The sequence below is a fragment of the Pongo pygmaeus genome, chromosome 17 (genome assembly GCF_028885625.2).
Source record: "Pongo pygmaeus isolate AG05252 chromosome 17, NHGRI_mPonPyg2-v2.0_pri, whole genome shotgun sequence".
NCBI lineage: Eukaryota > Metazoa > Chordata > Mammalia > Primates > Hominidae > Pongo > Pongo pygmaeus.
The window spans coordinates 22,155,796-22,173,190 of record NC_072390.2 but is presented as its reverse complement, the minus strand read 5'-3'; the positions used below and the strand labels follow the sequence as shown (position 1 = coordinate 22,173,190).

Below are 17,395 nucleotides of genomic sequence, written 5' to 3'. Positions count from 1 at the left end.
GCGCCACCACGCCCAGCTAATTTTTGTATTTTTTGTAGAGACAGAGTTACACCATGTTGCCCAGGCTGGTCTCAAACTCCTGGGCTCGAGGGATCCACCCAACTCAGCTCCCCAAAGTGCTGAGATTACAGGTGTGAGCCACTGCACCCAGCCAAGGAAACTATTAAAGGTTTGTTAAAAAGGACTCAGGGCCGGGTGAGGTGGCTCACGCCTGTAATCCCAGCACTTTGGGAGGCCGAGGTGGGCGGATCACTTGAGGTCAGGAACTTGAGACCAGCCTGGCCAATATGGTAAAACCATCTCTACAAAAACTAGCTGGGCATCGTTGTGGGTGGGTGCTTGTAATCCCAGTTACTCAGGAGACTGAGACGGGAGAATCTCTTGAACCCGGGAAGTGGAGGTTGCAGTGAGCCGAAATCATTCCACTGGACTCCAGCCTGGGCAACAGGCGAGACTCTGTCTCAAATAAAAAAAAAAAAGAGGACTCAGGACCCAACCTAAAGAGATTGCTGCTAGCCAATGACAGGATAATTTGATCAAAAATAAGGAAAATAACTGCAAAAGAGTAAAATTAATCCAGTATGCCTAAACCCATAATAATTCATCCTCTCCTGCCACTCTCCACCAGAAAAACTCCTAATTGGTCATCTGTTGAGGACAGATGACCTCAATAGGGAATCAACATTTTTTTGGAAAACTGCTTTTAAGAGAAGTAATGACAGAATTGGATTATCATCATTTGTAACCCATAATGAATGAAGAAGCTGAACACTGACCAATAATGGCTATTAATGAAATAAAAAGAACAATAATCAGACATTATGGGTCTCTTGATGAATAACACATTACCCACCACCTCTGAAGTAATCTTCCCCAAAATAATTAAACCTGACTCTTGTTAACCATCTAGGTTCAACCACCATAAACATGATTTCTAAATTCTGGTGGCAGTGTTATCTTATTAATACAGTAATTATACTCCAAAATGAGAGAAATAAAATTTGCAAATCATTTAGTCTGCAATGCTGCTCAAACTGACAATGTCATAATCCTTATTTATTTTTATTTTTTTTGAGATGGAATCTCACTCTACCGCCCAGGCTGAAGTGCAGTGGGTTTTGAGACGGAGTCTCATTCTATCATCCAGGTTGAGGTGCAGTGGCACAATCTCGGCTCACTGCAACCTCCACCTCCTAGGTTCAAGCGGTTCTCCTGCCTCAGCCTCCCAAGTAGCTAGGATTACACCTGGCTAATTTTTGTATTTTTAGTAGAGACGGGGTTTCACCATGTTGGCCAGGCTGGTCTCAAACTCCTGACCTCAAGTGATCTGCCTGCCTCAGCCTCCCAAAGTGCTGGGATTACAGGTTTTAGTCACCATGCCTGGCCTAATCCTTAATTTTTAAATGATATTGAAGATGAGGAAAAACCACTGTAAATGACTATGCTGACACTGTTGGAAATTCTGGCATGTCATTGTCACATCTAATTAGAAGTGGATTAGGAAATTTTCATCATCATTAAAAACCACCAATTATGAAATGTAGAATAAAGTAAGAAATCTGAAGTAGAACAGTACAAGATCTTAAAGCTGGAAGAGGATTTATTGACAACAGGTCAATAAGGATTCCTAGGGATTCCAAAGATCTATAACACTACTAGTCCGTATTTATTCCACTGTATTTCTATCTTGGAGATGAAAGGTCTGCAATTGTTATAAAAATACTTAAAATAAGAAAGGAAAAGGATACATGAGTTTTTCTGGACAGAAACACTTTGACCACTAGCCTTTAGCAATTAAAGGCCAAAACTAAGGAATGAATATTGGCCCCAAAATGAAAATCTTTGTATGCTAATGATCACATACAGTATACTAAGCTGTAAATATTAAATATTACTCACCGATTCTTTCTCCACAATGCGGTTCAGCATGACAACTGCTTTGGTCTTCTGCTGCCAAACCATAAGCCAGAAATGGCAGCATGTGTTAGGAAGTGGACCCTGTGAAGAGAGAGGAGAGAGAGCAGATGAGGGAAGCAGACAGAAAGAGCAAGGCTCCAGGAAGGCCTCATTAAGTCTGCTCCTGGGATGTTACAAGACAGACAGTGGTCGGGCTTATAAGAAGTAAACCAAGAGTTCCAATCTACCTGATTTCAAAAACAGGTCTGTGTTAGTTAGGATTTTTGGTTGTAAATGATCAAAACTGACTTTTATTTTCTCAGGCAAAAAAGGAATTGTTTAAGATATCAAGTGGCTTTCAGAGTTGAGGACTAGAGAGCCAAACTTGGGTAGGAACCAAGGGTTAAGGCACAAGCAAGGTCCTACCCCAAAGAAAGTCAACCTGGGATGCTGCTCTTGATACTGTCACTACTATCCCCTTGCTTTTGCTGGCACTGCCATATGAAGGTGGCTATAGTATTCATGTACAATCTATAGGCAAATCAGAGACAAAATCACGAGTAGGAGTATCTGATTGATCACGTTCTAGCTACAAAGAAGGCAGACCAAGGAAATTTCTGTCCTCTTCATCTTCTACAGCCGAGAGGATGTGCCTCCCACACATCATAGAAAATCCATGAGAAAAAAGTCTGTACCATCACTGGCCAGCCAACCAACTCAAGTAACTACAAAAAGATTTCTAGAAAAAGTAGGAATCATTAAAGTACCTGAACCACAATGAAACTGTTAATCTACAAATGCACAGTATGTATGGCCTCAATGAAGAGTACTGGGCAGAGTTAAAAAGGGGCAACAGTCCATGTTACAACAATGCTATGGGGATAAAAGCAAAATATTTCATGTATTTCCAATTGCTTTCACATTTTAATGATAGCATAGGGTAAAAGGAAGAACTAATAAGAGATGAAAAGCCTATGTACAAATTTTAACGAGTTTTACATGAGAAGGTTAAAATGAGATGTAGTTTTGCTACACCTAAAATAACTGTGAACATGCATTCAACTCACATGGAATGTAGCAGAGTGGTACGAGTTAGGGGCAGAGTCAGGAGTGGGGGCTAGGGCTGCCCAGAGCTTCAGACCCACATACAACAAGGGGGTTAAAGTGGTTCTAGACTAAAAGCATTTTTTATTTTTTGAGATGGTGTCTCTGTCACCCGGGCTAGAGTGCAGTGTCGCGATCTCAGCTCACTGCAACCTCCACCTCCCAGGTTCAAGAGATTCTCCTGCCTAAGCCTCCCACGGAGCTGGGATTATAGGCACCCGCCACCACACCTGGCTAAATTTTGGATTTTTAGTAGAGACAGGGTTTCACCATGTTGGCCAGGTTGGTCTCGAACTCCTGACCTCAAGTGATCCACCTGCCTCAGCCTCCCAAAGTGCTGGGATTACAGGTGTCAGCCATGGTGCCCAGCTGACTAAAAGCATCTTTAGGCCTGGTGTACTCCTTGGTATGTAGCAGATACTCAATAAATATTACTTAAATGAATAAACCAAGGTTAAGTTGTAAAAATGCTAGAAGTCTACTGAGGATCCTGACAAACTACAACCTAATATTTGAGAATAGCGTTTTCCTCACTCAACTTATTTTTCTATTGCTTGATCTACCTCCAAAACAAAACATAGTCTAAAGGTAAAAACAGCAATGAGGAAACCCCCAGTAAAATGAATACCTTTTTTTTTAATTCGGGAAAAAAAAAAGCGGATATAGCAATTTGCCAGTGAGGTCACTCCTTAGTGTATACACACAATCACAACCCATGCCATTCCACTGGTGATTCTAAAGACTAAATAATAAACAGGAACACAGCTGCAGTCTTGCTCTGTTGCCCAGGCTGGAGTGCAATGGCACAACCTCAGCTCACTGCAACCTCTGCCTCCCGGATTCAAGCAATTCTCCCTGCCTCAGCCTCCTGAGTAGCTGGGATTACAGGCGTGCACCACCATGCCCGGCTAATTTTTGTATTTTTAGTAGAGACGGGGTTTTACCATGTTGGCCAGGCCGGTCTCAAACTCCTGACCTCAGGTGATCCGCCTGCCTCAGCCTCCCAAAGTGCTGGGATTACAGGCGTGAGCCACTACTCCCAGCCATAGGTTTTTAAATCAGAGGGACAGAGATTCACATCTCAGCTCTTCCATTTACCAGCAATGCTACCAATGTTCTTCATCTGCAAAACAGACATAATACACCAAGGAGGTGACTTTTAAAAAAATACTAATTCATAAAACTCAGAAGAAAAAGATGATTAAATAATCTACAAAGGACAATCAGAAGAGCTGGGTTATTGCATCTCTAGTTTTCTGTATCCTCCATTCCAAACAACCTGCTAGGTGCAAGGCCAAGAGCCAGACTGAGATGCAGTCTTGGCTCTTTAAGAGCTTACAAAGGTGGCAAGGAGAAGTACTTGTATGACTAATGGACACAGTTAAGTAGCACAAGAGTATGGGTAAATTAAACCATCAGGTCTTAGGGAGCAGGAAAGGCTGGGAAGGAAACTACAGAAGAGCCTCGAAAAAGGTCCTAATACAGAGAGGGAATGCAGAAGAATGGGAGGGAGTTAGGGTCCATTCCAGGCCCTCCAAGCATAAGGCAAAGTGCATGAAAGTTTAGGGCATATTTGGGAAAAGACAAATAGATCAGTGAGGTAGAAGTGGAGGGATGTAGTTGGTGACTACACCAGTAGAGTGACAGGGATGGTGCCAAGGGGAGACCTTAAAAAGCTACTACAACAGGACAGGTGTAATTGAAGAGAGCTCTGAAAAAAGAGAGGGGTAACAGAAGAGATCAGAAAGAACTTGGCAGACAATGAGGACAGTTTCAATCCCAATGAGAAAAATTGGAAGGCAGCTGCCTTGGTAAAAAAGATACAGAACATGCAATTTTGAAATCCAGTAAAAATATCCAATAGAGACCTGAAAAATACAGAGAGGAATTTAGGAGAGAAGAAAAAGCCAGACACAGGCTTCTGAGTTCTTGCATTAAATGCGCAGGGCTCCTTCAGGACACACACAGCGACAAGAAGTTCAAAAACAATCACTAGGAGGCTGGGCGCGGTGGCTCACCCCTGTAATCCCAGCACTTTGGGAGGCCAAGACAGGTGGATCATCTGAGGCCAGGAGTTTGAGACCAGCCTGAGCAACATGGTGACACCTTGTCTCTACTAAAAATACAGAAATTAGCTGGGAGTGGTGGTGAGCACCTGTAATCCCAGCTACTTGGGAGGCTGAAGCACGAGAATCACTTGAACCCGGGAGGCGGAGGTTGTACTGAGCTGAGATCACATCACTGCACTCCAGGCTGGGCAACAGAGTGAGACTCCATCTCAAAAAAAACAAAAAAACAAAAAAACAAAAAAAAAACGAAAGTTATTTAATGTTTCTGGATCTCCTTAGATTCCTCGCGTATAAAATAAAGGTAATACTATGTACCACAGAGGGTTGTCCTAAGGTTTAAATTACACAAAGCATGTAAAAACACTATCACAAAAATTTTAACTGTTATTAATTTTATTTCCCATTATAATGTAAAATTCATAATAGGGTTTTTATGAAAGTCTGTTTTATTTAAACAATGCCTGCCACAGAGTAGGTCTCAGTAAGTCTTTGCTGGGTGAGTGAACACCCAATGAAATGCTGGCACCAAGGTTCAAGCACAGGTACCATGACAGTATTCTACCCTATTTTAGGTTACAAAGGTTGAAAACCATGGTCTTAAAGGGCTGTAGTGCAGACTGGAGGAAAAAAAAAAACTAATTTAGAATCTTGAGAAAGACCTATGTTTTTAAGAACTAAGAAGAGAACAAAAAACCAGTAAGTGATAATGGAGAAAAACAGTACAGAGGGAGAAAAGGTTGTGATAAGGGATCTAGGGTGGTAATTCTTCTCTATTTTTTAATGTTATTAGTTGTCCCTCAATATACACAAGGGACTGGCTCCAGGACCCAACCTGCCCCCACCCACTGCAGTATACCAAAATCCACACATGTCCAAGCCCCACTGGTGGCCCTGTAGAACCTGCAGATACAAAGAGTCAGCCCTCTGTATGCATGGATTTCACATCCCATGAATACCGTATTTCTGACCCGTTTTTGGTTGAAAAAAATTTGCCTGTAAGTGGACTAGTACAGTTCAACCCTGTATGGTTCAAGGGTCAACTGTAGGTATTTCAAACAGAAAATAAAATTTTTAACTCTAAATAGTAGTTTAAAATACGAATGCACATTAAAAAAACTTCCAATATTACAGAAAGAAAGAAAATGGAAAATTAAAGTCTCTATTTCCAAGCTCCAAAAATTGTTACTAGTGGTATATGTATGATTAACTAATTTAACCAGTCCCTTACAGATTGTTTGAGTCTGATGCGTTAAAATAAGACTGCAATGAACATGATCACATATGTCTTTTTTTTTTTTTTTTTTTTGGACAGAGTTTTGCTCTTTCGCTCAGGCTGGAGTGCAGTGGCACTATCTTGCCTCACTGCCACCTCCACCTCCCGGGTTCAAGCGATTCTTCTGCCTCAGACTCCTGGGTAGCTGGGATTATAGGTGCCCGCCACCATGCCCAGCTGATTTTTGTATTTTTAGTAGAGATGGGGTTTCACCATGTTGGCCAGGCTGGTCTCAAACTGCTGATCTCAGGTGATCCATCTGCCTCAGCCTCCCAAAGTGCTGGGATTACAGGCCCGTGAGCCACCGCGCCTGGCCGATCACATATATCTTTATGTCTGACTGTATTTCTCTAAGTAGACTTTCTTGGTCGGTCAGAGTATTTGAACACTGAGTATTACACACTTTGAAATCTCTCCTGTTCTGACAGGTGAAAGGCCCATTCCCTGGTTACTGAATGAATGGAGCATCTCTTCATGCGCAAGGTGTCCACCTTTGTTTGGTTCTTTGAACTAGGAGTTTATGTCCTTTGCCAGTTTTTCCCATGGGCTGTTTTGTTTTTTTTTTTCTTTTTGACTTGCAGGAGCTGTATTACCTCAAGTAAAATAATGCATTTTAATTTCCTGTGAATTGACATAGTATAATAGCTCACAGTTACATTAATCTGCATATCTTTTTACTTATCAAACATTTTTCTCTTTCAAATAAGTCATTCCGATTCAAGTTACGTTTTCAAAAATCTCAAATATTATGGTATATCTTTTGAATATTTAAAAATCTTTGGGGGAAATGACAGCACTGTTGATAATCAAGTCTTTATTACTTGATGAATAAAGAGTAGCTGTGGATACACAAAAATCTCTCCTATTATCTCAGAATGGAAGGAAAAAAAAAAAAAAATCATGCTTGCACACAGGTGTGGCTGATGTGCTCAGAGGCAATTGGGCAGAAGGCCAAAGGGAGCACAACGCCTTGCAGCTGGGCCTCTGGAGCACCTGGTCTCAGCACCCGCTCAGGTCCTTGAAGACAACCAGACACCATCCAGGGCTTGGTGTACTCTCTGAAGATATATGCGAGGCAGGGGGAGCTACAGAAGAGCTGTCCAGGGCCTCTGGTTTTGCCACAGGGTATGGGAAGAAAAAAGAAGACGCTAAGAAGCATAAGCAGCACTCTGTGTCAGATGTAATGTAAGGAACACATCTGCCAAAGAACTGGCCTAAGCCATTTCATAAGAATTTTCCTTCACAGAACGTGTAATATCAAAAATAACTTGCCTTTTATCTTAAATACTCAAAGCTTCAAAACCTTATAATGTCCATAATTCATTACATCGTCAGAAAAAAACTGAAATACCATTTCATTTCCAAAAGAAGTCAAGATATACTTTTACCTATGATTTAAAGCAGAACAACCACAAACACATCATTTTCAGACATTTGCTTGGTCTACTTGCCTGTGTTAAGATGTAACTCCTTTGTGCCTCTTCTATGTCAACTAAACTGGCATTAATATAATCATTCTCAGCATTTTGCAGTTTAACACGACTGTGATCATCTGAAAATAGAGAATCATAAACCACAACTGTCATTTCAAAATTACTGTTATCTTCATATTAATATTCTAGGTATTTATAAAAAGATAGAAGAAATAAGAAAAATGAATTAGCATCATAAGAGAGTTGAGACAAATCCTAAACTATTCTCTACTTTTTTTGTAAGGAGTATAAAATGTAATCTTGTTTGTTACTATAGTGCTGGAAAGGAAGTGCTTCTGTTTGTAGCACATTAGCCATTGTGACTTGAAAAATCGACCAGAAGTAAACATAGTTAAATGAATAAAGTACTTACCTTCCTAAAAGTAAAAGGATCATTCAGATTCTTGCTACCTAAGAATTGATTGGTCTACCTACAAAACGATAACTGGTCTCAACAGATGAGACTAGATTTCCGAGGTTACTATATTTCAACCTCTTCATTTCTCAATATATAAGAATTCCATTATATTTAAATAAATTTTAGCACTGAACTGTGTTTAGGTTAAACGCTGAAAATATTTAAAGATAGCTGGAGTATTCCAACTGTATTCTTTAAAAGACCACTGAAGATACTTCACTACTTAGACTCTGTTAACAGTTTAGAGATATTTCTAGTTTTTAAGAGTAAAAATCTCATAGATTGAGAATTTATGCTAATTTAAATATGTGAAATACAAAATGTGACCTTATACATTTAGATGGGAAAGCAAGAGAAGCATGACATCAGAAGAAAAAGCCCATGAATTAACTCAGAATCCTCAACACACAACTGCCGGATGCATATCACTGAATTATAAAACTAAAAACATGGTGTTTGATGTTTAACTCTAGAGAATGCATACTATTACAAGTTGTCCCTCTCAAAGAAATCCATACTAAATAGCCAGCCTCTCCTTACTTTTAAATGAAAAAACTGTTTCTATTATCTCCATATGAAAGAAAATGTAAAATGGCTTTAGTTTCACACATCAATTTATCTGAGATGTTTCTGCTGGACTGAACCCAAGACCTCTGTAAATATTACATGTCATTTGCCAACAGGAAAAACTAAGATCTTGTTATAGTAAATCACATATACCAGTGTTCTCGGAAAGATGATGTCAACAAGCACTTTTTTAAAAAATCACTTTTTTTTTTAACAGTTTAATCACCTTTTAACTGTTATATTATGTAAAATAGTAAAAAGGTCAGCAACCCAATTAAAATAAAGACCACATATCTCCTAAACATACCAAAAAAAAAAAAAATGCCTGGTTTTAGAAAGCTACATGATTTTAAAATTAAAGTTCCACTAAAATATCACACCAAAAGAATGTATTTCCTCATGTTGTAATCACAGAAAGAACACTAACCAAAGGCTACTCATATCTATTGCACAACTGAAAACAGCCATTTAGCTAACATGCGGTAGGAATCCATAAAACCCGGGAAGGTCCACCTCACAGGGTGCTGGGAATCTAGTTACCCCACATGGCACCACCCCGCACACTTGCCCAGCTAAGCAGGAAGTAAACCTAGAGAAAGACCTTCAGCCAGAGTATTTGATACCTCACCCTCAGGACTCTGAACTAAAATTCACTGTTATTTTCCTTCGATCTGTAAAATATGCACCAGGTGTTACCTCAATGCTCTATAAGCACAGTAACCACACACCAGAAAAGCCCAGATCCAGTCCTGGGAGGCAGTAGGGAAGAGGGCACTACCTGCAGGGCACTGGGTCTGCAGGGCTCAGCCCCTGGCAGTGGCCTCGCTTCCTGTTTAACATTAATATACAGAGTCAACAAAAGCAAAGGAACAGTGAATTTTCTCAGGAAATTTTTTTTTTATTTTGTTATCAGATAATACTAAAAAAGAAAGCTAATCCTTGGGAAAACTCTATAGCTATTTAGAACTGACTACAAATGTTATTTGAGCCTGTATTTTCTTCTCAAGGCTGATTAAAAACAAAACTCAAATACCTACATCACTAGATATTATTTTAATTCTTCTGTTCTTTTAAGAAAAACACATACGAAGGAAAAATGAAAAACAATTTAAAAAGGAAAAAATATTAAAGCAAAAAGGAGAAATCAAACTTTAAAATAAATTAAAAACACATTAAAATTATAAAAACAAAAATTAAAACAGATTAATATAAAATAAAAAGTATATATAACTTTTTGATTTAGAAGAGGCAGTAGAGAAAAAAATAACTAAAACACATCACCTTAAAATAACTATTGCAAAAGATTGTGAATATACACATTTCAGGAAGTGAAACTATCAAAGCCTTTTTATGAGAAACTGTGACTTTATAATTTATACTCTTTAGTGAAGATAACAAAGAAGGGCACTGCCTCTTCTCCAATTAAGGATCACAACACATGGTTTTGAGTTTGTGAGAGCATACACAGGTTCCCTTACAACCTGAGTCATAGGTCTCTTTTCCCTGCCCAGATACTATCAGTCAGCCTCAAATCTGTAAACTAATCATTAAAAAACAAACTTTTGACTTCTGAATGAGAACACACAGAAAGGTACATCCTTTCTCCTCTTCCATAGGAACCTCTGAAATGAGATTATCATAACAGCAGCATCCCATAACCTTTGGGCTGTGTGAGTAAGTCCCAAAGCCCACAATACTTTACCATCCTTATAAGTCTGGTTATCTCACCCTTTCCTATCTTTTAAAGGATCCAGTAAAGGGAGAAAAATGAAGATAGTTCAAACTCTTTTGCATGGGATACCACAAAAGCAACCAAACCACACTTCACAGGAAATCTTATTTCTCAACCTCTACTAGCACTAGTAGCAGAACTATCAAGAACATATACTTTTTTTTCTACAGGCATCATCTGCCTTAATTCTTGTCACTGAATGAATGAAGAAATGCAATACCCAAACAGAACTGTGGTTTATAACTTGGATTAAAATTAAGCCAATTTCTGACAAGGAGTCCCTTCACCTCCTATCCTCAAACAGCGTGTTTTCTGAGAAACAGCTCCACCTCTCAAGAAATGACTAGTGCTAGCTGTGGCTATGCTGACAATACAGATTAGTTTCCTCTTTCAATACTGTCATCATAAGCTTTAAAAAAAAAAAAAAAAACAACCCACAGGTTTCACCAAATATATCATTATTGTAAAGACATCTCCTTTTGGAAAGTTTTCCAGGTCAAACAGAAAGGAGAATTCGTATTCATTGTAACTGGTTACAATCCATCCTGAACAGGTTAAATCACAGCAAAAATTAAGCATCCTTAACTTACAAGTCAGGCAAGAAGATGACCAATTCTAATAGTACAGCGTGAACCAGCGACTTTTCCCCTTTAGATTTTCCCATTCTCAACTAAGGGTAATCAGTATGTTTTCAAACAGTGATGTCCAAGAACTCAAAGCATTTTCTAGATATGTCAACTCTCTTCAACCCTGCAAGTAAAATAGTCAAACAACAAATATTATGCGTTCTCTCTCATAAATCGAGCAATGAACCAAAAACAAAGCTGGCACTAAACACCAGGTCACCATATACTCCCCCATATTAATGGAGAATACAAACTTTAGTACACACAGAATATTAACATTTCAATTGTTTGCTCTGCAAAGAAAATTCTACTTGATGAAAGGTTTCCAACTGACCACAAAACCAACCAGAACCACTGTCTAGAACCATTTGGTGCCTATGACATGTCAGGTTTGTGTGACACTCGTCATTGGGTCACCTCTCTCAGTCCTCACAGCCCTATGAAGTGCATATGAATATGGATCACACCCATCTCACCGTCACTCAGGGAAGTCAAGTCATCACCAGTGTAACACACTAGAGCACAAAAATGAAACCTATGTTTGTGCAATTTAAGAGATTACCTATTTCCTGCATTCTGCATTCCACGTCTCCCTGATCCATCCAGTTGGTGCCTTTACCATCCTTTCCATACATCCTAAATTCTTGCTGACATCACCTTTCACGTTGCTCTCCACTCAGGTGTGATTTCCAACTCCTCTCTCACATAAACCCCACTTCTGTGACGATGCAGTCCATGACATATCTTCTCTAACTAGACGCTCTGATGGAATGCCTCCATGATGAACTGGTCTGTTCCCTGCATTGAATACTTTCAGCAATCATACACAATTTTTAGTCAACAAACATATTTTAACCTATAGGGATCTAAAGGTAAGACATTATTTATTTGAAGCTTTTAAAAAGGAAAAAAGAAATTCTATTAAGCCGTGACTCTGAGTACTGATACTTTATTGCATAAAATATTGTGGGAAGGAGCTTGAGTAGTTGCTACCTGAATAGGCCTAGTGAGATCAGCAGGAAGGGGAAATTCCAGCAGAGGGCACATCATAAAGAGGAATGAAAGGGAATGGTGTAGCGTGCAGGACTGGCAAATTCAGAAAGGCTGACGAGCTAGCTAGAGAGAGGTCCCCAAACACATTAAGGGCAGACCCTGAAGGGCATGTGGGCTGTGCTACAGGCACAGGCTCTGGACAGGGCCCCAATGAAGTTCTTTAAAGGACTGGTATAAACACATTTGATTTTCATGAAAATAACTCTCAGCAGCATATAAGATGGACTGAACAAAGAAGAAGGCAACTTCATACACCAATACACTGAAAGCTTAATCAAGAGGTGATGAGGCCTGAATCAAGTAGCGGCAGTGGGAATGAAAAGAGTATTTCCAAGGTAGTACCATCACAACTTTGCTAATAAAGTATACATTGTTTAGGAAACATTTGGTAAGTTCAACCTTTTCCAAACAATAGTTTACTGTCCTTGAAATCATCAGTGTCTTTCAACCCATCATGATTTCAAGATCCTAAACTTGACAGGACAATGTCACTAATTAAATTCTGATTCCACAAATCTCCTAATTGAAAAAGTCCTCTTTAATCTGTCCCCAGGAGTCTGCAATGAAAAGAATACCTGAGAAATGTCTTTACAAAATAGGTAAAATTCGTAAGTTTGGAAAACAGACATTTTTCGTCTTTGGTAGCTTGTATAAAATAAGACATACTAATCTTCACTTTAAAATAATCAGTAAGTATCTCACCATTTTTTTTTTTTTTTTTTTTTTTTTTGAGATGGAGTTTCGCTCTTGTTGCCCAGGCTGGAGTGCAATGGTGCGATCTCAGTTCATCACAACCTCCACCTCCTGGGTTCAAGCGATTCTCCGGCCTCAGCCTCCCGAGTAGCTGGGATTACAGGCATGTGCCACCATGCCCGGCTAATTTTGTATTTTTAGCAGAGACGGGGTTTCTCCATGTTGGTCAGGCTGGTGTTGAACTCCTGACCTCAGGTGATCCACCTGCCTCGGCCTCCCAAAGTGTTGGGATTACAGAAGTGAGCCACGGCGCCCAGCAGTACTGCACCATTTTCTTTGAAACTCAGACTCTCTGCTTCTAGGAGCGGTAGAGCCTAAACAAATTGAAGGTAGAGGGACTTAGGGGAAAAGATTTTACTTTCATCACATCCAAAGGCCCATGAGACATCATGCAAACAATGCGGACCAAATATCTATATTGGTGATATAGCAATAAGCATAACTAAGTAAAGTATATGAGTAATAAATGCTAAGAAAAAAGGTAGAGTAACGGGACTCACAGCGCTGGGGAGAGGGGCAGGTTGCAATTCTAAACAGGGTGGTCAGGATGGGCCTTGTGGCTGACCACCCAGGTGGGTCACATGTAAGCACAGATGTGGAAGGGGTCAGTCTCACGGATATTTTAGTTAACAGTGTTCCAAGCACAGGGAACAGTGAATGCCTTAAGGTGGTACATACCTAACATGTCTGAGGGACATGAAGAATGTGGCTTGAGCCACGGGGACAAAGGGGAGAGGAGCAGTCTGCAGTTTAGGTTCGGAGAGTCAAGAAATCCTGTACTGATTCATTTCTCCTAAATTTGACTGTCAGGGAATCATAACAATTTAAGTCAGCAAGTATTCAAACACTGTTTATATGATGAATTCCAGAAGATTTTCACATATTCAAATTCCTACACCTGCTAGAATTTTGTTAGAATGACAAATCACTATCAACCCATTCTGAACCATAAGCAGGAAATGAAATGACGTTAACTGACTTTCTTAAGCGTAAACTAATTCAGCAGAAAGGAAAAGCGCAGAAACCTTCAGGACTTTTTAGTACAGGTACCTGGAATTTTGCGGTGCAGATGAAAAACATGGGTGAGGGGAGTTTGAGGGATCTAAAGATGTGGATTCTGATCTGTTTTGGCTTTACCAACCTACATGATTTCAGACATAGTCACGATTTCCCAGAAAAGGGTGACTACTACCTGAGAAACACTATCAGCATCCGAGTCGCCGACAGTCCTATGATTAGGGGCACTCTGGGGTCTGTTTTCTTTCTGTCAAAATCAGTGGCTCAAGTGGACCAGTCCTTTGTTGATTATTTTCACTGACAAACCCTCCTTAATAACCTAAGAGGGTATTAAAGTACAAAATTCCTTGGTAATTCCTATTTTACCTTAAACATTTAAAGGAATTTCAAAATTCTATTTGATCATGTATCTGCATTTTAATCTAGAAACAACCACACCCTCACCCCAATCCCGAGTACAGCTGACTGTCCTGGACTGCAGCACTCCCCCACTGCATACTTCCACAGCTCCCTCCACCCAGCGTAAATGCTCTAGGACAGACCAGCCCACCCAAGGTGCTGTGGCTTTTAAGAGGGGCCTCTTAGGGCAAGATTCTGATCAGCTCTGCTGGCGGAGGGCAGCAGGAGCACCCAGGCCTGACCAGTAGCAGCCTTCTTGCCAGAGTTAAGCTCTTTGCAGCCAGGGACGCTGTCAGGCTCACCACAGAGCCCCACTCCTAGCAATGCGCTGTCCAGGGCCTAGTTCCAGAAGGCCATCAAACTCAGAAGCATGAAAAGACACTGCTACAATCCACAGACCTTATTTTGATTTCTCCAGTTCTACAGGCACTCATTCGTGTGTGTACAGTTCTATGCCATTTTACCACAAACAAATACACATGACCACCACAACACATACCTATTCCATCAGCATAAAGGTTCTGTGTGCCCCTTGGCAGGCACACTCTTCCCCATCCACCCCTAACCACCAATCTGCTCTCCCTCTCGAGAATTCTCATTTCAAGAATGTTATATAAATGGAATCATGTACTATGTCATCATTGGAAACTGGATTGTTTTCACCCAGTGTAAGTCCTCTGAGAGCTACCCATGTTGTTACGTCAAGTTTCTTCCTTTTTATTGCTGAGTAGTATTCTGTGTTATGAATGTACCATAGTTAACCACTTACCCACTGAAGGACACGTGGGCTGTTTCGAATCTGGGGCTACTACAAATAAAGCTGCTGTGAATATTCATGCACACACTTTTGTGTGGACATATGACTGCATTTCTCTGGGATAAATGCCCAGGAGTGCAAGTGCTGGGTCATATAAGCTAAGTATACGTTCAGCTTTTTAAGAAACTGCCAAACTATTTTCCAGAGTGGCTGTACCAGTTTACATTCCCACCAGCCATATATGAGATCCAGCTTCTCTGCATTTTTCGGGTATTGTGATCTCTTTACTTTAGCTGTTTTAGTAGGTGTCTAGTGACATCCCACCATGATTTTAATTTGCATTTTCCTAATGGCTAATGAAGTTTTTTATATGTTCATAGGCTTATCTGCCATCTGTGTCATATCTTTTGCCCATTTCCTAACTGGGGTTTTTGTTTCTTTTTACTGTTACATTTTGAGAGTTCTATATATAGTCCAGATCTAAGTTCTTTGTCAGATATGTGGTTTACATTTTCTCCAAGTCTGTACTCATCTTTTTGTCCTCTTAACAGGGTGTTTTGAGGAGCAAAAGTTTTTTATTTTGATTTAGTATAAATTATTGATATTTTAAATGAATTGCGCTCTAGTTGTCATAGTTAAGAACTCTTCATCTAGCCTTACATCCTGAATTTTCTCCCATTTTCTTATGAAAGCTTTTACATTATGATCCATCTATGATCTATCTTCAGTTAACTTTTGTGTAAGGTGTGAGATTTCATTTTAAATTGCTTTGCACCTTTGTCAAAAAATCAGTTCACCATATTTTTACAAGTCTATTTCTAGATTATGTTCCACTGACTTACGTATTTATCCCTCTGCCACTACCACACTGTTTTGATTACTGTGGTTATGCATTAAGTTTCAAAAGTAGGTAGAGTGATTCTTCTAGTTTTTATTTTTCAAGATCATTTTAGCCATTTTATTTTAGTTCCTTTGCCTTTCCACATAAAAGAATAAGCTTGTTTTTATCTACAAAAAAATCTTCCCGAAATTCTGACAGAAATTGTGTTAGATCTTTAGGAACAATTTGACACTATGAGTCACTACAGATCTATAGAACAATTTGGGGAGGACTGACTCACTATGCTAAGTCTTCCAATCCATGAACATGGTAGGCCTTTTTCATTTATTTAGGTCATCTTTTGATTTCTTTTATCAGTGTGTTTGGTGCTTTCAACATACAGGTCCTACACATATTTTGTTAGATTTATTCCAACATATTCTATTTTCTTAGAGCAACTGTAAACAACAATGTGTTTTTAATCTTGGTTTCCACGTTTCGTTGCTAATATACAGGAATACAATTGGCTTCTGTATGCTGACCTTGTATCCCACAACCTCGTTTAACTCATTTATTAGTTCTAGGACATTGTTGGGTAGATTCTTTGCGATCTTCTACATGTTATCTGCTAATAAGGTCATTTTTATTTCTTCCCTTCCAACCTGTATGCCTTTTATTTCCTTTTCTTGACTTCATGTATTGGCTAGGATTCAGTACCTCAAGTTTATATATATTTTTAATTTGTATGTTTAAATAATTTTAAAACTTACAGAAAAATTCCAAGTAAAGTACAAAGAATTTTCTTCCCAAGTCATGACAGCAAGTTGCAAACATACCTGATTATTCCATTTTTTAATCTTCTACAATGACATAATCCTACTTACTCATAGTATAGTCATCAAAATTATAAAATTAACAGTGATACTTTACTAACCCAGACACCATTCAAGTTCTACCAACTGTCCCAATAATGTCCTTTAAACAAAAGGATACAATCTGTTCTTTCCTGGTATTTTTTAACCTTTTGAAAACTGTAAGTCAGTTGTTTTATAGTCTTACTCCATTTGAGTTGTCAGATATCTATTTCCCTATAGATGAGTTCAGTTTGTATATTTTTGGCATGTTCATCTATGTATTCACTGCATCTTATCGGGCGGTTCAGGATTCTGACATGGTATGTCTTATGACTGGTCATGATCACATATTTAAGGCTGCTGTTGGCCAGACTTCTCCAGTGTAGAGGTACTATTCCTCTTCTTATATTTAGTAAGTATTTTGTAAAGGGATACTTCAAGATTATGTAAATACCTTGTTCTTCACCAAATTTTCACCTACCAAGTTTAGTATCCATTTCAATATTTATTAGTTGGCAACCTATACAAAGGTAGAACTTTCCCTATCCCTCACTTATGTATTCACTTGTTACTTTACATCAGTAT

At 39.2% G+C, this 17,395-nt stretch overlaps 1 protein-coding gene across 8 annotated transcripts in view; it reads right to left on the bottom strand.

The window, feature by feature from the left end:
- PTPN2 (protein tyrosine phosphatase non-receptor type 2) overlaps positions 1–17,395 on the bottom strand; it is a 99,620-nt gene that overhangs the window by 44,210 nt on the left and 38,015 nt on the right. For all 8 annotated transcript variants that reach the window (XM_054460992.2, XM_054460995.2, XM_054460998.2 and 5 more), the window contains exons 3-4: positions 7,794–7,894; positions 1,900–1,998 (exon numbers count right to left, since the gene is read on the bottom strand). In XM_054460992.2, the coding sequence (XP_054316967.1) occupies positions 1,900–1,998; positions 7,794–7,894 (200 nt within the window). The remainder of the gene's footprint in view (positions 1–1,899; positions 1,999–7,793; positions 7,895–17,395) is intronic.